Raw genomic sequence first — 19,037 nt, 5'->3', positions numbered from 1 at the left:
AGCCGCCCCAGTGCCGCAGCCGCCTGCCCCGCCCCGCGCGCCGCGGTGCGCCCCGAGCGGCGGCCGCTTCCGGGAGGGCTCCGGCGACCCTTCCCCTGCAGCTCCCAGAGCCCTCGGCCGTGGCGGAGCAGGGGGTCCAGCTTGAAGCGCGGTGCCCAGCCACGGTCCTCCCCGCGCCCCTCACACTGCGCCAGGCCCTGGAGCCCCTCAGCTCCCACCCGGCCAGTCCTTCCGACCCTGCGTATCTGCTGAGCCCCCTGCATCCTCGATCCCGGCCTCGGCACTAGTCCCTGCGCTGCCGGGCTCCCAGTTCTGGTCCCTCGGACCTCAAGCTTGGACCCTCTGCCCCGCCCCCGGCTCTCCTCGCTTCTGCTCCATCCTCTGCTCCGGGCTCTCGCCCACCAAGACCCGCTCCCCTCGGCCACCCACAGCTTCCGCACCGCATGTCCCGGCCCTTATCCGCGCAGGACAGGTTACCCGACCAGCCGGAGGAGGGGCCTGAGAGCCGTGTGGCCCTTATGCACCCCGCCCCGTGATTCCCCCAAATCTACACCCAGAAATCCTTTTGGGGTTAGGGGTCCAAAGGGATGGGGCACCGTTTCAGTTCTTTACTAGGGAAAGAGTAGGGGGAGGAGCCGAGCGGTTCCCAAGTCCCCTGCCCCTCCCCCACTCCATCGGGAGCAAATATTCCTCCCCCTCTCCTCTGTAATCGGCTCAGCCTGGTCCCACTGACCTCCACCTCCCCCCGCAGCTGAGTCTCTTGGCACCTGGGTGTGTGTGGGTGGGGAGGGGAATCCAATCTCTCTTTCCTTCCATCTGGTCTGGTGGACAAAGGGCAGGGGGACCATCTGGTCCCGCCAAGGTGGGGGAGGGGCCGACAGTGGCAGTCCCAAGGGGCGGAGGTAGGGGCGGTGCTCCGGAGACAGCAAGAGCCTGTGGGGTCTAATTGCAGCACTTTATTTCACCGACCTTTACAATCCATCTTCCTACCCCAACCCCCAAACCTCAGGGCAGGAAGCAAGCTTAGCTGAGAAGACCCAGGCCTGATAACCTGGGAAAGTGTGGAACGCCCAGAAGGAAGGGGGCAATTCTGGGCTGGGACCAGTTGCAACCTATGGGTGGAGCCTCGGGCTGGCCACATCCTGAGCATAGCAAGAGAGTCACCAGAAAGGGATGGCAGTGTGAGGTCCTTAGTGAGGTCTGCATGTGTGGAAGTGTACATGTGTAAGCACTTGTGTTATAAGCATGCAATGCACACTGCACATGAGAATGTGCATGCCAGTCGAGTTACATATACCTGTATGGTTTGGCTCTCAGGTGAAAGGTCCTATTTGGGAACATAGATTCAAATGTGTAAGCATGCAAGTGGCCTAAGAGGGCTAGAGAAGTGGAGGAGGGAGTGGCTGGCCTGTAGGGCTTAAAGAAGGAGGTGGAGGTGGAGGGGAGGAGAGGGCAGGGGAGGGCAGGGCAGGGGAGGGCAGGGCAGAATAAGGAGTTAAGGCCAAGCAGAAAAGCCTGCAGGAGAAACTCATCAATTACCCTTCACCAGGTTATGTTCCTCAATTCCTGAGGGTTTTTTTCCCCCTCTTGATTTTACCTTCTCAATCTGTCACTGCAAGAGAAAGCAGAAAAAAGGCAGACAGACCCAAAAGACAAGACTCCATATAGACTTATAGACAGACAAACCTGTTGCATGTGCATAAGCCAGAGCCCATGTAGGAGAAGAGAGAGATTCCCAAGGCAGGCAGGAAGGCAGTCCACCCCCATCTGCAAGGCTGAGCCTCATGCTAGCCCCTGCAGGAAGTCCAGCAGCCCTGCATGCCACTCCTCAGGCTTATCCAGGTAACAGGGGTGCCCAGCCCCCTCCATAACTAGCACACGGTGGTTGGGCAGCTGCTTCAGGTGCTCAAAGCTGGTGTGACCCATAGGGTCCTGGTCTCCATATACGATTAGGGCCGGAGTCTGAAAGGAAATGGGAGCAGAGTCAACATGGCCTGCCATTCCAGCCTCCTGAAGGTCAGTTCTAGCCATCAGCGGAACTGACACACTGAGACAAGCTGGATCAGTAGGCTGGGGGCTTGGATTTGTGTCTGCCCCAGCACACAATTTAGAACAGAGCTTAGTACAGAAATCTAATAAGTACATCAAAAGGATGGAATTTGGCAGTCATTTCCCCCCAGAGGCCACCCATTGGTTACCCAGCCCCCAGATGAGGAAGACTCAGGGATGGACCCTTCCAGGCTCCTGGCAGGGGTGTCTCAGCTTCCCACACAAGGGTACCTTCACATTGGCATAGTCGGCAGCACTGATTTTGTCAGTACAGATGGGGGCCACTGGCACATAGCCCCGGAGCTGGGAGACAGGGGCCGTGAGGAACGGCAGGGAGTACATGCCACTTAATGATGGACTGATCACAACTGGGGAGCCCAACTCCAAGGCATCCACAACAGCCTTCAGGAAGCTACCAGGAACCAGCTCACCAATAGGAGCAGGGGCTACTGCTTCCTTGGAGTGGCCCAGACCTGCAGAGATTCAGGTATGGGAAAGGCAAGACAAGGATAGTGAGTGGGAAAACAAAGGTCTCTTCCTCCAGGAAGCCCTCCCAGGAAACCTTAATCTCTCTGTGCCCAGGTTCCTACTTATACCCAGTAGCTCAAGTTTACAACTATGGCGGCCTAATCTATCATAAGTGTGGCAAGCATAAGCATTTCCCTCCATACTGTGCCCACCTTTCCCACTAACAGTATCCTGGGAAAAAAATCAGGATCTGAAGTCTAACAGTGCTGAATCCAAGTCCCAGTTCTCCATTTACTGTCCATGTGACCATTAACAAGTCCCTTCAACCCTCTCTCAGCTGCTCAGTGTCCCCTGATAAAAGAGGATAACAAAAGTACCTGCCATTGAAGACTATTGTGGGAAAATAAGTTGATTAATTAAAGGGCACCTGGCTGTGAATTAACACAGAGTGGGGTCCTAGAGGACAGTGGCTGAGGGGCCGCTTTTGCACTCATACCTTCCCTCTCCAATCAATCAGTCCCACCTCCCCACCACCATACTGTGGATTGAACCCAGGGGCACTCTACCACTGAGCTACATCCTGCCATTTCTTTTTATTTTGAGACCTAGAACTTGCGATCCTCCTGTCTCAGCCTCCAGAGGTGCTAGGATTATAGGTCTGCCCCACTGCATCCAGCCAGTCCCCATCACTGGCAATTTAGCTCCAGACCTTTGCCCTGAAGCTCAGCCCAACCCACTGTTGGAACAATTCCTACAGGCTGGAGGCCTGCCCTTGAGCCCTGAAACCTTACCAACCCTGGCCTCTGAGGGGATTAGATCAGCCAGGCCTCCTTTCCCACACTTGACAGCAGGGCTGGGGTCTGCAGTCCAGGTTTTAACAAGCTCTCTGGAGGCTGTCCCTACCTCCTCCAGAGCCCAACTCAGAGATCTGCATGTGGGATGACAACTACCCATCAGGTGCTGCCATGCCCTTCATGTTGCCAGGAGATTCAAGTCTCACTCCTCAGATCTTCTAACAGCCTGTGAACATGGCTCTGTCAAAATACTTTAACTTCCAAAGAACTGGGTACCCATTTCTGTATGTCAGACACTAGCCATATACTCACATGGATAGTCTTATTCCATTCTCACTAAAGGCAACCCCATACATGAGTGCAGTATCTCCCATTACAGATGAAGAAATGAGGCTCAGATACCTCAGATAATAGCGAGAAGCTGAGTGGTGTCCAAGCCCCATCTAGATCAATAGTAGAGAAGCTCAAAGGCGCTTACAATGTACACCCAACTCTTAGGTCCTCCTAGTCCTCCCATCCCAGGCCCTGGTCATATCCCAGATATGACCTCCCCAACCCCTACCCAGAAGCCTGCTCCAGAAGTACCTGGCAGATCAATGGCCACAGCCCGGTAGCCAGCCTGGGCCAGCCTGTGCAGTGTACCAAGGTTCTTCCAAGTTTCAGAGGAGAAGCGGATACCATGCAACAGCAGCACCGAGAAGCCAGTGGCCTGCCCACTTCCAGGCCGTGCCTCCCGGAAAAAGAGGCTCTGGCCCTGCACCTGGATGGTGCCCTCTCGCTGCTCCACACTTGCCATTTCTGCTGCTGCTGTTCTGAAGTGCCTGTGGTTCAAAGCCAGACTGATGAGGAGCCACAGAACATCCTGCCCAGGTGGAGCAGGGAGGCTCTCAGAGAGGGGTCTGGAGTGGGTAGCAGGGAGGCCTCCAGGGCTTTAGAAACAAGCTTCAAGGTCATTTTTGCCTCTGCCACTCACTTAATTGTGTGACCTTGGGCCTCAGCTTCCTCATCTGGAATATGGGGATAATAAAGCCTACCTCAAGAATTATGAATTTTATTAAGAGTTTAAGAAAATAAATAACAGCGGAGCTCTTCTACAGGTTATTGTTCTCATCGCTATTATCCTTTTGTACAAACGGGGAGGGGACAATGCATAGGATTAGCTTATAGGTGGTTAGGATTACCTGAGGCCACGCATGTAAAATGCTCCCATCAGGCACCATGTTTAGCACACAGTAAGTGCTCAATAGACAAAAAGTAATTTGCTTATCAACCTTATCTTCCCCAACGCTCTGGTACAGGTGAGTTGGCATTGCAGGCGGTAGGAGCCAAAGTTTACAATAGAATGCCCATTTTCTAAAGGCCAAAACTCAAGTGCCCAGCGGGCAAGAGCTTTGGAGTTCCAGCCTGCAAGGGGCGCAGGGTGCTCAGTGTGCTAATGGCTGGGGCCCAACGCGTTGGCCAGGGGCGCTGTCAAATCCTCCCCGCTATGGTTCACTCGGTCTACTCCCGGGTCCAAGGTTCAGCTCCCTAGGTCTGGAGGACCTATGCGGAAGCAGGGCAGCACAGAAGGAGGGGATCTGGGAAGCCAGATGGGAAGACTTGGGGTAGGTGGGAGTGGGTTCTGACCAGAGAGAGAAAGAGTGCGTCGGGCTTGCAAGTTGGGTACCTGGGGAGCGGCGAAGTCTCGCGCACACCGGAGGCAAGCGAGTGTCCGCAGCGGATGGGGAGGGAAACCGGGAAGAGGTTGACTCCAGGGCGGGGGCGGGAACAGGGGCTGGGACCCGGGCTGGGATTCAGGCGGGGACCCGGCCATGCTGCAGGGCGCCCTCTTGTGGCCACAAGCTGCCTCCGGGTCCGTCCACGCCACTAAACCCTCTTGTTCTTATAGGGACCTTAGTTTCCCCAAGCCACTCGGTCCCACATGCCCCAGGCGCGAGACTGGAAGCGGTCCCGAAGCCCTCATGACATGCCCACTGTAGACTCGGTACACCTTGAGGATGCGGGCTCTTTCGGAATTGCATCCCTGTGCTGCTCCCTTCTTGCCCACTATCACCCTCATCCCCAGTCAGGTCTGCCCAAGCAGAGTTGTATGTCTGGCATAGAGTTAATGTTCTCAGGTTTGAGTGCAAGGCTCCGTCAAAGTTCACCCCGGTCGGGGGCTGGGGATATGGCTCAAGCGGTAGCGCGCTCGCCTGGCATGCGTGCGGCCCGGTTGGATCCTCAGCACCACATATAAACAAAGATGTTGTGCCCGCCGAAAACTAAAAAATAAATATTAAAAAATTAAAAAAAAAAAAAAAAAGTTCAGCCCGGTGGCATTGGTCGTTTTCCCAACTTCTCCAAGCCTGTTTCCTCACATGTAGAATAGGTGGGATGTTGCCCACCTCTGCAGGGTACCAGTAAGAATCGAGTTCTGTGCACTGTGCACAGCTTCTTCGCGGAGTTTGGTTACCACGCGGAGCCCTGAGCCTGGGACAGAACAGACTATGGTCACACATCGCCAAGCAGGATAGGTTGCATGATAGACAGGAACTCAAGCCTGACTCGTGAGTGTGTGTGTGTGTGTGTGTGTGTGTGTGTGTGTGCCTGTAACAGCTGCATAACAACAAATAGTATCTGCATTTACACAAGGAGGCCTCTGTGCCAGGCTGAGACTTGGAGACTTGACCGGTCTTAAATCCTTCCCATTGTATCCACAGAGATAACTGAGCTAAAGTGAAGATGTTCTGGGGACAAGAATCTGGTGGCTCTCCGCCAGTTCTTATGCCCAAAACTATTCGGAAATTCTGGACGGGGAGGGTCCGGCCGGGTCTTGGTGCTTTGAGGCGCCACCCCTAGTCCCCTCCTTTGGAACTATTTGCTGCGTAGGAGCCCCGCCTGCCAGCTGCAGAGTGCGCAGGCGCACTTCGGTGGCCTCACTTACCACTGCCTAGTCACGGAGCAGCCGACCTAGTGACGGAGGCGACGCCATGGCCGCGGCGCTGTTTGGCTCTTGGTTCCGCCGGGGCGGGGCCCGCCCCGCAGTAGCTTGCCGGGTCGTCGGGGTCGGCCCGGTGAGTGTCCCCTGGGAGGAAGGAGGAGGGCTGGCCCCGGGGGCGGGCCACCTTTCACAGGCCTCCTGGGGCGGAGTCCTACTGAGGGGGCACGCGCTGGGTCTGGGAGTGTATTTGTGATCGCGTGTTGTGTGTGTGAGCACGCAAGTGTCTGCCTGAAGGCTGTATTCTTGGGAATCCGGGAATATGTATGTGTCCGCTTGTGTATCTGTCAGTCTGTTTCTTCGTACTGATGTGGGGGCGGTGTATTCGTGGGTCTATGTATGTCTACTTTGGGGTATTTCTCTATGTGTGATTATCTGTGGGAGTGTGATTATCTGTCGGTGCTTGTGTGTTTCTTATGTGAGTGTGTAGTTTTAGGATTATGTGTGACTGTGCGCTTGGGTATTTCTGAGTGTCTGCATGTGGGTTGTTTGAGGTTTTTAATTTATTATTATTATTATTATTATTTTGCCATACTGGGATTTGAACCCAGGACCTCGCACATATCATGCAATCGCTCTACCATTGAGCCACATCCCCAATCCCTTTTTATTTTTACTTTGAGATAAAGTCTTGCCCAGGCTGTCCTCGAATTTGTAATCCTTGTACCTCAGCCTCCCAAGTGCCTAGGATTACAGGCATGTGCCAGAGCGCCCTGTACAAATCCTTCTGAAAGACTGTGCCAGTTCACTGACCGCCTTCCTGATGCCTGACTGTGTGCGCGATTTTGAGAGTGTTATTGCAAGGGATTGATTGTGCAAGGACCAATAAGTGTGCAAGGACTCTGCATGTACGTACAGGGAATAGTTCGTGCAAAAGAAAAGGGTACAGGGGCAAGACTGTGTGCACGTATGGACACGTGAGTGTCACTGTCGACACGTGTTTCGGTGGCCTAAAGGGCAGCTTGTTCTCCACCCCACCCCATCCCAACCCCATCTCTAGAGCCACCGGTTGCAGCTGCAACAGTCTAGAAGGGCTGCACCCTGGATTGCCAAAGCAACGACCAAAGCCCTGCCCCTCCCTCCTGCAGGCGCTGCAACCTTTCAACAGACCCGACAGCCAGGAGGGGTCCCACCCTAAAGCTCAGTATAGTAGGAATCCAGACTAAGCTACGTTGTAGGTGCTAGGTTGTGGGTATGCGTCCTAGGCTGTTCGTGACTAGGAAGAAGAGCCCGCTGTTTCTCCACCTGGCTCCTGGTTTTCCATCAGCACCAGTGCAGCTGCCATTGCCTACCCACCGCCTAACTCCGGAACCGGAGGGTAGGCGTGGGAGCGGGGGCAGGGGGAGGATATCCCTCCCAAATGTCCCTCAGAGGTGTGTGAGAGACCCAAGACTGGATTCCAGCTAATTCTAGCTGGCACCTAGCTGGTGCTCAATAAAGATTATTTACTAGATGGGGCTGGGGTTGTGACGCAGGGGTAGAGCGTTTGCCTAGCACATGCGAGGCCCTGGGTTCGATCCTCAGCACCACATAAAAATAAATAAATAAATATATATATCGTGTCCAACTAAAAGATAAATATGAAAAGAAAAGGAAAAAAAAAGATTATTTACTAGAATCCTAGGAGAAGGCAGGCTGTGCTCATCCTAGGCCCAAGAAATGATAACAGGGACAGAGCCCACCTTCTCTTAAGTCCCCTGTATAATTTAAATCTCACAGGAGACTTGAGAGAGCAACCAGAATTATCCCACTTTACTGACATACTGAAGACTCAGGGTCAGGAATTGGCAGAGACCTGTTTTAAAGCCAGCTCTACCTGACCTCCTTGGGCTCTGTCCCTGGGCTGGCAAAGTCCCTATACTGGAGGAGTCCATGAAGCAGGTCATTTGGTGTGAAGCTGTATGTGTGTCTGTATATGGGGGTGGGGACATTCATCTCTCCAACCTCCAGCTGCCTTTTCCATTTCTAGGTGAACCACGCTCCTCCCTGGCCCCACACCGACTCAGGCCTCTGCATTTCCTCCATCACCAACATTCTCTGTGAGCTTCCCCAAAACAGCTGTGGTCAGCCATTAAATATTCCCATCAACCATAAAACACATTCTGATTTTAGCGGTATTATATACAGAATAATAAAATGAACTATTTCCGAGCCTGCCCTCAGAGGGTGGTCTCTTCAAATAGTCTTCCTCCTTGGATAGCCCTCACCACTCTATCTAGTAGGGGGGCTTCAGTTCATCCATTGCCTCCCATTTCCATGCTTTCCTTCTTCCAAACCAAGTGTGACCTGATGGTTAGGAGTCCAGCCCTGGGTTCAAATCCCAGTTCTCGCTTTGTGCTACTTGAGCAATAGAATTCACCTCTCCAAACCTGAATTTCCTCATTTGTAAGAGACCTGTAACTTTATCTTCTTTAGTGTTCTTTATGGACCTCCTTGTTGTGGGGGGCTGAGCAGGAGCCTGCTGTCATCAGTGCTTGAAGTAAGTTTAACTGTCAGGGATGATGGTCACTGAGCCTGCTGTGCGCTAGAGGGACAACTCAGATGCACCTCCTCACACTTTGAACCTTTGTCCTAGCATATGGAGTGGCTGGGTATTGAACCCCCAGTCTTTTGTCCAGAGCAAAGGAAGGGCCAGGGTTGCAGATCTTTCTCTGTAGGGACTTCAGGTTGGGGTTTGGGGATGGGTCCAGACACCTTGTAGGGACTCAGCCTTGCTTCTTTTCCTTCTCCCTCCTCCTCCAGACTGCGGTACAGACCTGCGTGAGCCGGTACAAGGCTGCTCTGCTGGGCCTAGGTGTATTACTGATCATGCTGCTATTGTATGTAGGACTGCCTGGCCCCCCTGAGCAAACTTCCTGGCTCTTGGGAGACCCCAATGTCACAGTCCTGGTTGGTCTTACCCCAGGAAACTCCCCCATCTTTTACCGTGAGGTGCTTCCACTCCATCGGACACACAGGTGGGTGTAGACCTGAAGGACCCCAGCCTGACTCAGGGTGCTCGGGACCTACAAAAGCAATGGGAAAAGCTTAGGGAGAAAGAACAGTAGGCTGCCCCAGGTTTCAGGATATATTTCCCTGTGTGCTTGCAGGGTGGAGGTGGTGCTGCTTCATGGAAAGGCCTTTAACTCCCACACATGGGAGCAGCTGGGCACACTGCAGCTATTATCACGGAGGGGCTACCGGGCTGTGGCCCTTGACCTTCCAGGTGAGCACCCCCACCCTTGGATCTAGGGAGGCAGGACATAGCAATTACAAAGGGGCAGCTTCCCAGAAGGGGAAATTGGAAGGGTAGGGAAGCCTTAAGGCATGGCTTGGGGGCCTCTGGACCTCAGTGTCTGGATAAGCAGTAGCAGGTCACAACATAATATGTCACCATGAAAATGTGTATTTATATTGTTTTCCTTGAAAATTACAGTGTGTTTGAATGTCAGAGCAAATAGAAATATGACTCACAAAATCTGTGGCTTTTTGGTTTTTTTAACTACACAAATGATTTGTGCAATCAATTCTTCATCACCACCATCCCTGTGACACTTCCTCTTTCCTTGGTGCTGGGGATTCAACCCCAGGCCTCATGCATGCATGCTAAGCACACGCTCTTACACTGAGCTACACCCTTAACTGAGACTGTCGTTTTTGTCATTAAAAAAAAAAAAAAAAAAAAAGTGAAGCCTTCAGAGATTGTGCCACATTTCACTCCCTCTCTAAGCAGTTGGCAGGGGTGCTAGACCCCTCTCCTCAGCATTTCCACACATAGAAACACAGATGGTATGCAGGATAGTGTGGTGAGGATTGAAAACATGATTAGTGTCTTGCTGGCTCTGCAAGTCTGTCTGCAATTTGGTTTTCTCCCCCTACACTATGACTCTTGGATCATGCTGGTCTCTGCAAATCTCCTTTGATCTGCCATTCCTCTACTGGTGGATATGTAGATTAATTTAGAGTTTTCAATGTCAGTTGAAATCCTCAAGAGTAAAACATTTTTGGACATGCTTCTTTAAGCATGGAGGCAATACTTTTTTTAGGGTAGTTATTGAGAACAATTGATGGATCAAAGGATACACATTTTAAAATTCTGAAAAATACTACCTCACCCTCCAAAGAGCTGCACAGATTTATTCTCTCATTAGTCATATATGAAAGTGCCTATTTTTCTACATCTTTCCCCCAAACTGGGTATTGTCAGGTATTTTTTGTTTCGGGTACTGAGGATTGAGACCAGGGTACTCTTTCACTGAGCTAGATCCCTGGCTAGAACTCACTAAGCTAGATCTCACTAAATTGCTGAGGCTTGTCTCAAACTTGTGATATACCTGCCACAGCCTCCCAAGTGGCTGGGATTACAGGCATGTGCCACTGTGCCTGGCTAAAAGATATTTTTCTAGCAGGCCTATTACATTACAAAAAAAAAAAAAAAATTGCTTCTGGGAAGTTTGGAGTAGCGTGTACCATGTGCCACTGGTCCCCATGTCTTCTAGACTGTGGTGGGAAAGAAGTCCAGATTCACCTTCAACTAGTACTTGCTGCCATTCCCAGGTTTCGGGAACTCAGCACCTTCAAAGGAAGTAAGCACAGAGGCAGGGAGGGCAGAGTTGCTGAAGCGAATTTTGCGGGACCTGGAGGTGCAGAATGCTGTGTTAGTGAGCCCCTCACTGAGTGGCCACTACGCCCTGCCCTTCCTGATGCAAAGCCACCACCAGCTACGTGGATTCGTGCCCATCGCCCCCACCTCCACCCAGAACTACAACCAGGAACAATTCTGGGCTGTGAAGGTACTAGAATAAGGATCTTCAAAGGTCACTGTGGCACCCTCTCCCTAATTTGTGTCATGGAGGGGGCGGTCAGGACTCAAGTTTTACTTGGTGGGACATGTCTCTAACGGTGATTTTGAATGGAGGAAGTGGGGATTCAGAAAGTCTTCCTAAAATTATAACTTGGGGATCAGATCCTCACCCGTCTCCAGGATCACAGCCTCTTGCCTTGCCCTGCAGACCCCAACCCTGATCCTGTATGGGGAGCTCGACCACAAACTGGCTCAAGAGTCACTGCAGCAGCTCCGACACCTGCCCAATCACTCTGTGGTGAAGATACACAACGCAGGCCATGCCTGCTACCTCCACAAGCCACAAGACTTCCATCTCGTCCTCCTTGACTTTCTTGACCATTTGTCTTGAACTAACCCACTTCTAAAGCCCTAGGCCTGTCCTGTGCTAGGAGGGTCTGGACCACCACTCTCTCCCCACCAGGGATGCAGGCCCAGCCAGGTCCAAGGGGCAGGCCCAGCCAGAACGTCTCATTTCACTTCACAGGCACAATAAAGAAAAGCATATTTGTTTTGCCTAGAGAGTAACAGGCTCTCTTTCCTGGTGTGCTTCCAGAGAGGTGGGGTGGGAGGCAAGTTTGGGACTGTTTAGGGGCGGATGCTGGGGTTGGGGGGTGGTGTTCCAGAACCCTGTGGATCCAAGAGTGAGCCACTTCCTCACTGTATGACTTACTTCTGTATGCCTTAGTTTAGTCATCTGTTAAACAGACATGATGGTAACATCTAGATCGGAGGGAAGTTGTAGGATTGAATGTGTCTGGTAAGTAAAGCATTTGGTCATGTGGAGATGGGGAAAGCAGGGGTGCATATTAATGCTGCTGTATGACCACTGAGATTGGTGGGAAATCCAAGGTCTGGGTAGCTGAGCTGAGTTTGGAATGTAGAGTGTGTAGACAGAAGTATGGGGAAACTGGTTTAAGAATTAAAACAGCATTGTTATTGAATCACAAGCCTGTTTGCTCCTTTGTTATGTGTGGGTGAACATCCAGAGACTTCAACCCCAGGAAGGATGGGATGGGCCGTTCCCTTACCCTTCCAGACTGCTTTCTTGGTCCAGGGGTTGAAGTTTTCCACTCCTGTGGGCTGCCAAGCTGACTCAGCCACTGGAGCAGAGAGCAGAACTGGTTGAGAGTGCAAAGAGCAGCCACTTACACAAGTGTGCACATGCAGGTGGCCAAGGGTACCTCTATGTCTGTTTCTCCATCTCTGGTGGGTGAAGAAGAGCCAGTTTGGCACAGGGACAGCCAAGAGTGTGATGTTTCCCCCAAGTCTCACTGTCATATGGCGTCAGGATTGCATCTTTTTCAGTGACATCCCATCACACTCACTCACTCACATTCATATTGTCACACATATGGTCATGTCCACTGATACACAGGTTTGCCCACACCGTGGCACATTCACACAGTCACACATATTCCCAACAATGTCATGTATCCTTCATTCCTGGTATCTGGACAGTTGTTCTGTGCCTGACCAGGGTCAGAATCCTGCGGACACGTGGACCAGCTTCCTGGAGGTCACAGTGTGGAACAGGTAGATATTAACCAATAACCTTACTAAACATGGAGATGAGGCACGGGAGAATCTTCTTGATCCGCTAAAGCACGAAAAGGAGAGCGGTTGAAGTCTTGCGGAAGGGGGTGGGGAAACAGGCCAGGCCTTTGCAGCCCTGCGCCCTGAGAGCCACTTCTTACTCAACACCGCAGCGGCCACTTTTAGCGTCAGGGACCGCCCACTTCTCCTAGGGCCTCCTCTGGAGGCTGGAGGGGAAGGAGGTGTCCTCTGGGGGCGGAACCTTCTCGGGGTGGAGCCAGCCCCCAACGTGCCGCCTGTGGGGAGGAGCTGGCGGCGGCCAGAGCTGCCCAGGGGGCGGGATCCTGGATTCAAGCCTCCAATAACTCAGTGGAGGTCCTGCTCGGTGGAGGACCCGGACCTAGGCGCCTACACTGCCGCAGGGAGTGGGAAGGTTGTTACTTGCAATCTGCGGTATCCGCCCCGCGACCGGGCTTTGGGCCAAGTGGTGAGCGGATTAGGGCAGTTTTGATCTCGGGACCTCGCTGGACCCGGAGTCCCCGCCACATTTCGCAGCGGGAGCTGAAAGGCGAACGCGGGCCCAAGACTAGGAAAAAGAAAGGTGGTGGTGGGGGGGGGGGTCTTGGCTAGGGCTAGAGGTGTTTGGGGTTCTTGAGGAGGGCGTGGGGAACAAAGTCCATCTTCAAACCTGGCTCAGCAACTCTCTGGCTGTCCCCGAACCTCTGTGAGCCTCAGCTTTCTTCTCTATAAAGTGAGCATTGAGAGACACAGAATTCCTGGAGCTCTTTGGGGAATTAAATAAGAATAAGCGTTGAAAGCGGGCAGCACAGCGTCTAAACAGAAGAGGGCCTCCAAAATAAGGTGTCCTCTCCCTTAGAACTTCCGGGGAGCCTCGGTGGGGAAGCCCTTTGTGCAGGTAGGGTCAGTTCTCCATTCACTTTGCCCTCAGCTTACCACGATCGGAGCCATGGCCAGCAAGGATCCTGAGTCTGAGCACCCATCTGTGACGCTGTTCCGCCAGTACCTGCGCATCCGCACTGTCCACCCTAATCCCGACTATGGTGAGAACACGGTGGTCCCAGGGCCTGTGCTCTAACCACCTCCAACTCTGTCATTCCCTGTGTCAATAGATGAGATGTCACTTCTACTGTTGACCGCCCTTTTCCCAAAAGCTGTGTTGCTCCAAATGTTACTCCTAGCAACTGGTTAGGGAACAACTTCCCAGAGCAGGAGTGGTTGGGGAGAGGCCCTTCAAGGAGCTTATTGGGGCTGGATAAAGGCCCTCAGGAATCAAGCTTGGTAGCTGGGATTGTGTACATGGGTCCAAATTTTTGCTCAATAGTTTGTCAGCTGAGAGATGTTGGGTGAATCTTTTCAAGTCTCTGGGCCATAATTTCCTCATCTTTTAAAGAAGAATAACACCTGCGGCTGGACATGGTGGCGCACACCTGTAATCCTAGCTCCTCAGGAAGCTTAGGCAGGAGGATTGCAAGTTCCAGGCCACCCTGTCTAAAAATAAAATTTTAAAAGGGCTAGGGATGTGGCTCAGTGGTAGAGCATTTGCCTAGCATGAGCAAGGATCCTGAGTTCAATCCCCAGTATCACATACATACAAAGAAAAACACCTGCTTCCAATCCTGGACTTTACCCTTGTCTTCCACAAAGTTGCACACTGGCCAAAAATATCTTTTTCCTTGGGGATAGAAATGCAGGTGTCTCTGAGGGTTATGAAATTGTGATGGGGAGCAGAAGCCCATCTCTGGATCTTTTTTTTTTTTTTTTTTTTTTTGGCTGCTTGGACTGGTGGGAGCCATGGGTAGGCAGAAACAGCCCCAAAATTCTCTGTACCCCCAGGCACTGCTGTGGCCTTTTTTGAGGAGAGAGCCCACCAGCTAGGCCTGAGCTGTCAGAAAGTGGAGGTAAGCCTGGAGCCCTGGGTGGAGAGGGGCAATGGGCCTGGGGCACCTCCTCACCCTGACTAGACCAACTTCTCTTTTGACTGTTTCTAGGTGACACCTGGCTATGTGATCCCTGTACTGACTTGGCCAGGCACCAACCCTACACTCTCCTCCATCTTGCTCAACTCCCATATGGATGTAGTACCTGTCTTCAAGGTATGTGTGGAGGGGTACATGCATACCTAGAGGACTCACAGGATGTAGACCTCAGAAATCCATGCTGCTGGTCCCAGCACTAACTCTTAACATCTGTATGCCATTTCTCCACTCAGTAATCTTTGTCCAGCATTGATTCTCTGCCGGATGGTGATCAGCCACCTTCTTCAGTACTCTTTTGTACTCCTTACCACCCTTTCTGTCACCTCTTTTTCCCATCCCTATCCCTAGGAACATTGGAGTCATGACCCCTTTGAGGCCTTCAAAGATTCTGAGGGCTACATCTATGCCAGGGGCACCCAAGACATGAAGAGTGTCAGCATCCAGTGAGTATCTTTTATTCCCAGTCCCCTGCAGTGTCCTCACTGGACCAATAGCCTGACGCAGGAATGTGATTGGAGAACTTCAGTGCTAAGAGTCATCTTGACCCCTAGCTTGGGCAAAATTATTTCCATGACCATTGAATAGATGGGAAGACTGAGGTTCGGAGATGGGCAGGGACTTTCTGGAGCCCTTGCTAGATCATGGCAGGGTAGGACTGCACCTTGCTAGCCCAGCTTGGCCCTGCCTGCTGGGCCATTCTAATAAGCATCTGTAGCTCCTGCAACACTTGGCTTGTGCCCCCTCAGGTACCTGGAAGCTGTGAGAAGGCTGAAGGTTGAGGGCCACCGTTTTCCTAGAACCATCCACATGACCTTTGTACCTGGTAGGAGTGGCTTATAAAGGAGGGCAGCTTTGGGGTTGAAGGGGAGTGTCAGGGAGCAGCCCCCTTATCACAAGTCCCTGTGCTTTTACAGATGAGGAAATCGGAGGTCACAAAGGCATGGAGCTGCTCGTACAGCGGCCTGAGTTCCAGGCCCTGAGGGTGGGATTTGCCCTGGATGAGGGTGAGTAGGTTGCTAAGTCTCTGATCAGCCAGGATGGGGGTATGGAGGCTGCTAGTGGGGGCTGAGTCACTCCATTCTCTGAACCTCCTTTTCCCCTTCAGGCCTGGCTAACCCCACTGATGCCTTCACTGTCTTTTATAGTGAGCGGAGCCTCTGGTGTGAGTATGGGTGGGCTTGGAGGGAGGGTTTGCTATATATGTGGGTGATCAAAAAGAGCATCAGCCTACAAAGGATCACAAATCCCGTTGAGTCCTGAATAGGCCTTGAAGCCAGAGCCTTTGCCTCTCACCTCTTCCTGCCTAGTCTCCTCTTTCCTGAGCTTCTGAGGGCAAGTTCTGACTATATGCAGGAATAGCTGTATGCTGTGATTCCAAGCAGGTCAGGGTCCTGACAGAGGTGCTTGGAATAAGGGGGATACCTGGGATGACTGCATCTCCAGCCCTCTCATGTGCTGGAAATATTCTCTTCCCTCTACATCTCCCCAGGGGTGCGGTTTACCAGCTCTGGCAGGCCAGGCCATGGGTCACGCTTCATTGAGGACACAGCAGCAGAGAAGCTGGTACATGGTCCTTGGAGAATCTGGGTGTTTGGGAGGTTCCATCCTGGGGCCACTCTCACATCTCACTTCACGCTCTTCTAGCACAAAGTTGTGAGCTCCATCTTGGCATTCCGGGAGAAGGAAAGGCAGAGGTAAGGCAGCCTGGCAATGAGGTGGGGTGGAGGTGGCCCTTGGGGGACAGTGCAAGAGGAGAGGGAGGCTGAGCCACTTTCTTTTATCTGTTTCCCCCCCAAATAAAGGCTGCAGTCAAACCCTCATCTGAAGGAGGGGGCCGTAACCTGTGTGAACCTGACTAAGCTAGAGGGTGGTGTGGCTTATAATGTGGTACCCGCCACTATGAGCGCCAGCTTTGACTTCCGCTTGGCACCGGATGTGGACCTGCAGGTGCTGACTCTGCCTGGGTTAGAGGGAGAGAACCTGCATCTTTAATCATATCTTTAATCGTGCCCTAGAGGCTCAGAGAAAGCCTAAGAAATCAGCTTGCTTCCCTTCTCTCAGGCTTTCGAGAAGCAGCTGCAGAGCTGGTGCCAGGCAGCTGGCGAGGGTGTCACCTTCGAGTTTGCTCAGGTATCACCTTGGGACCTATCCATGATGGGGTAGTCTGGGGGCTGGGGACAACTGGGCTACCAAATGTGTGAGTGTAGGAGTGTATGCTTGGTGTGTCTACATATATTCAGGCATTTCTTTAGCCACAAGAGACATTTTATCATTCAATGAGCGTTGGATGTAAAGGCCATTGTGGGTGCTGGGAAATACAGTGGAAAAAAATTAGGCTTATTGCTTGCCTTCATGGTCCTTAGAACATGAAGGGGAGAGATAGACATAAGTCAAATATTTACTTAATATTGCTTTGATATGAGTGTGTACACATTTGATCCAGGAAAAGGGGGTAACTTAGAACATTTAATATGGCATTAGACCATTAGTCTAGGGGAGCTGTCTTAAGGAAGGGGCACTTGGGCTAGGCTCTGAAGGATAGTCAGAAGGTAAGTGGATGGACGTTGTGGAAAGGTCCCAGACCTAGGGCATTTGAGGTCCTGGAAGAGGGCCTGTGGCTGCACTGGCCTCCTGGATGTCTCTGGTAGATGGAAAGAGTTGTGCTCTGTGCCAGACATGGCTTACTCTTAGAAACAGGGCAAGATGCCCAGGCCTCTGTCCTGATCCTGCTTTCCTTCCCCTCCCTTAGAGGTGGATGAAGCCCCGAGTGACACCTATTGACGATACAAACCCCTGGTGGGTGGCTTTTAACCGGGTCTGCAAGGACATGTAAGCATACCCACCAGCCCTCACCCAACCCAGCAACCTGCTCCTCTCCTTCTTGCTACTCCTCCCCTGCTTTTCTCCCTGCCTTCCTTTACCCCTTGAATTCTTCCCTTGCCATCTCCTCTGTCCCCCTTTATTCATCAGGCTCTTCCCTCTGCAGGAACCTCACTCTAGAGCCAGAGATCTTCCCTGCTGCCACTGATAGCCGCTATCTCCGTGCGGTGAGCTGATTGCACTGGGGGATGGGCAGGGGGCTGGCCTGGATGCTGGCTTCCCCCTAACAGCTCCTTCTTGCTCCTTCAGATGGGGATCCCAGCTCTGGGCTTCTCACCCATGAACCGCACACCTGTGCTGCTGCATGACCATGATGAGCGGTTGCATGAGACCGTGTTCCTTCGTGGGATTGACATATACACACACTTGCTATCTGTTCTGGCCAGTGTGCCTGCCCTGCCCAATGAAAACTGAGCCCCATACCCTCCATCCTGCCCCAGAGCTTTCATCCCAACCAGTGCCAAGGACCTCCTCTTCCCCTGACCAGTAATGTAGCCTGTGTGGACAAAGGCAGCCCCTGAACTGCTAACACTGCACACATTCATGGAGAAGGGAGTCATTACTCTGGGGACATGCTGTTACCAACCCAATTTCACAGATGAGGAAACAGCTTGGCTCTGTGCCCTCATGACATAACACACTGTCCCAGCCACATCTGCCTAGCAACAAGGGGCCCTAGTTCAGTGGCCACCATATTCTGACTGTGAGGTCAGGGATACTGTTCCCATCAAAAGGGCATAAGTGTAATGCTGGTAACTCAGGAGGCCAAGGTAGGAGGATCTCAAGTTTGAGGCCAGGCTTAGCAAGACCATTTCAAAAGAACAAACAAACAAACAAAGCCTGGGGATGTAGTTATGACATAGAACACCCCTGGTTCAATCTCCAATACCATAAAGGAGCATACCAAGATTAGCATCTCAGGGAACTACACCTGGCTTTGTGGGGATATACTCAGGATTCTGGGACCAGAATGGGACCAGATGGGCCACTGCCAGATGTGGGTAGGCAGAGACAGCTTGCAAGGTTTGAGCACCCTTTTTTTTGTTGTTCTGTTTGGTCAAAACCCACTGACTCTTGTGTTGGGAGTAGGGCCCTGATAGATCCAGCAGACTGGCCAGTGATCATGAATCAGTGTGTGTGCAGAGGGGCCCAGGAGTTGAGTTTCAATCTGTCAGCCCTTGTCAGGATCCCATTTGATATAACTAAAGCCATCTTGATTATAACCATTTGCCTGCCTGGTAACCCTGCTGTATACTCCAAAACCTATAAGATATATCAAGTCATTAAGGTAGTCAGCTAGCTTAACTGACATTTGACATATTAGTTTTTGTTGCTTTTTCTCCTCCTTCTTTTTGAGAAAACCCAGGCAGATCCCAGTTGACTGTGGGTGTGGGCTACCTTTATTTAGTTTGACATATAAACCCCTTCCTCCTGCCTCAGGGTGCAGGGATCCTCCTGTTGCTGCCCAAGACCTGCTTCTTTCCTTAACTCTAATAAATTGCATTTTATGCAAA

General features: G+C 52.0%; 3 protein-coding genes across 10 annotated transcripts; 2 read left to right on the top strand and 1 right to left on the bottom strand.

Annotated features, from left to right (window-relative positions):
• Positions 1-941: 941 nt before the first annotated feature.
• Positions 942-5,060, bottom strand: Abhd14b (abhydrolase domain containing 14B). Of its 2 annotated transcripts, none has more exons than XM_076869054.2 (4): positions 4,978-5,060; positions 3,897-4,132; positions 2,281-2,522; positions 942-1,962 (listed from the first exon to the last, which is right to left on the bottom strand). In XM_076869054.2, the coding sequence occupies exons 2-4, from the start codon at positions 4,105-4,107 to the stop codon at positions 1,783-1,785; spliced, it is 633 nt and encodes a 210-aa protein (XP_076725169.2). In that variant the 5' UTR covers positions 4,108-4,132; positions 4,978-5,060; the 3' UTR covers positions 942-1,782. The 2 variants fall into 2 exon arrangements, with proteins under 2 accessions (XP_076725169.2, XP_076725170.2); XM_076869055.2 differs by having other exon boundaries at positions 4,938-5,040.
• Positions 5,061-6,242: 1,182 nt separating this feature from the next.
• Abhd14a (abhydrolase domain containing 14A) lies at positions 6,243-11,627 on the top strand. 5 transcript variants are annotated; one of them, XM_076867415.1, is made up of 7 exons: positions 6,277-6,364; positions 7,494-7,606; positions 8,258-8,327; positions 9,031-9,245; positions 9,378-9,493; positions 10,825-11,060; positions 11,280-11,627. In XM_076867415.1, the coding sequence occupies exons 4-7, from the start codon at positions 9,097-9,099 to the stop codon at positions 11,460-11,462; spliced, it is 684 nt and encodes a 227-aa protein (XP_076723530.1). In that variant the 5' UTR covers positions 6,277-6,364; positions 7,494-7,606; positions 8,258-8,327; positions 9,031-9,096; the 3' UTR covers positions 11,463-11,627. The 5 variants fall into 5 exon arrangements, with proteins under 5 accessions (XP_076723525.1, XP_076723530.1, XP_076723527.1 ...); XM_076867412.1 differs by lacking the exon at positions 7,494-7,606 and having other exon boundaries at positions 6,281-6,364; XM_076867414.1 differs by lacking the exon at positions 7,494-7,606 and having other exon boundaries at positions 6,347-6,364; positions 8,239-8,327.
• Positions 11,628-12,952: 1,325 nt separating this feature from the next.
• On the top strand, positions 12,953-19,037 carry Acy1 (aminoacylase 1). Of its 3 annotated transcripts, none has more exons than XM_076867408.1 (15): positions 12,953-13,079; positions 13,596-13,707; positions 14,501-14,565; positions 14,656-14,760; positions 14,992-15,086; positions 15,390-15,466; positions 15,558-15,647; positions 15,749-15,805; positions 16,133-16,206; positions 16,288-16,337; positions 16,446-16,590; positions 16,705-16,773; positions 17,393-17,472; positions 17,630-17,690; positions 17,773-19,037. In XM_076867408.1, the coding sequence occupies exons 2-15, from the start codon at positions 13,614-13,616 to the stop codon at positions 17,935-17,937; spliced, it is 1,227 nt and encodes a 408-aa protein (XP_076723523.1). In that variant the 5' UTR covers positions 12,953-13,079; positions 13,596-13,613; the 3' UTR covers positions 17,938-19,037. The 3 variants fall into 3 exon arrangements, with proteins under 3 accessions (XP_076723523.1, XP_076723522.1, XP_076723524.1); XM_076867407.1 differs by having other exon boundaries at positions 12,954-13,133; XM_076867409.1 differs by lacking the exon at positions 12,953-13,079 and adding an exon at positions 13,144-13,247.

This window comes from Callospermophilus lateralis, chromosome 10, assembly GCF_048772815.1.
Source record: "Callospermophilus lateralis isolate mCalLat2 chromosome 10, mCalLat2.hap1, whole genome shotgun sequence".
Classification (NCBI taxonomy): Eukaryota; Metazoa; Chordata; class Mammalia; order Rodentia; family Sciuridae; genus Callospermophilus; species Callospermophilus lateralis.
The sequence above is the reverse complement of the archived record's forward strand: the minus strand, read 5'-3'. Positions and strand labels throughout refer to the sequence as shown.

What these genes read in the sequence shown, in the direction of transcription:
- Acy1 (XM_076867408.1), top strand. Translation starts at nt 13,614, where the DNA reads ATGGCCAGCAAGGATCCTGAGTCTGAGCACCCATCTGTGACGCTGTTC. An exon ending in CCACATGACCTTTGTACCTG is followed by an intron (nt 15,467 to 15,557) that starts GTAGGAGTGGCT and finishes GTGCTTTTACAG; the next exon opens with ATGAGGAAATCGGAGGTCAC. An exon ending in ATAGCCGCTATCTCCGTGCG is followed by an intron (nt 17,691 to 17,772) that starts GTGAGCTGATTG and finishes TTGCTCCTTCAG; the next exon opens with ATGGGGATCCCAGCTCTGGG.
- Abhd14a (XM_076867410.1), top strand. Translation starts at nt 6,281, where the DNA reads ATGGCCGCGGCGCTGTTTGGCTCTTGGTTCCGCCGGGGCGGGGCCCGC. An exon ending in GGGTCGTCGGGGTCGGCCCG is followed by an intron (nt 6,365 to 9,030) that starts GTGAGTGTCCCC and finishes CTCCTCCTCCAG; the next exon opens with ACTGCGGTACAGACCTGCGT. An exon ending in CCACTCCATCGGACACACAG is followed by an intron (nt 9,246 to 9,377) that starts GTGGGTGTAGAC and finishes GTGTGCTTGCAG; the next exon opens with GGTGGAGGTGGTGCTGCTTC.
- Abhd14b (XM_076869054.2), bottom strand. Translation starts at nt 4,107, where the DNA reads ATGGCAAGTGTGGAGCAGCGAGAGGGCACCATCCAGGTGCAGGGCCAG. An exon ending in TGTGGCCATTGATCTGCCAG is followed by an intron (nt 2,523 to 3,896) that starts GTACTTCTGGAG and finishes GAATCTCTGCAG; the next exon opens with GTCTGGGCCACTCCAAGGAA. An exon ending in CCGACTATGCCAATGTGAAG is followed by an intron (nt 1,963 to 2,280) that starts GTACCCTTGTGT and finishes ATTTCCTTTCAG; the next exon opens with ACTCCGGCCCTAATCGTATA.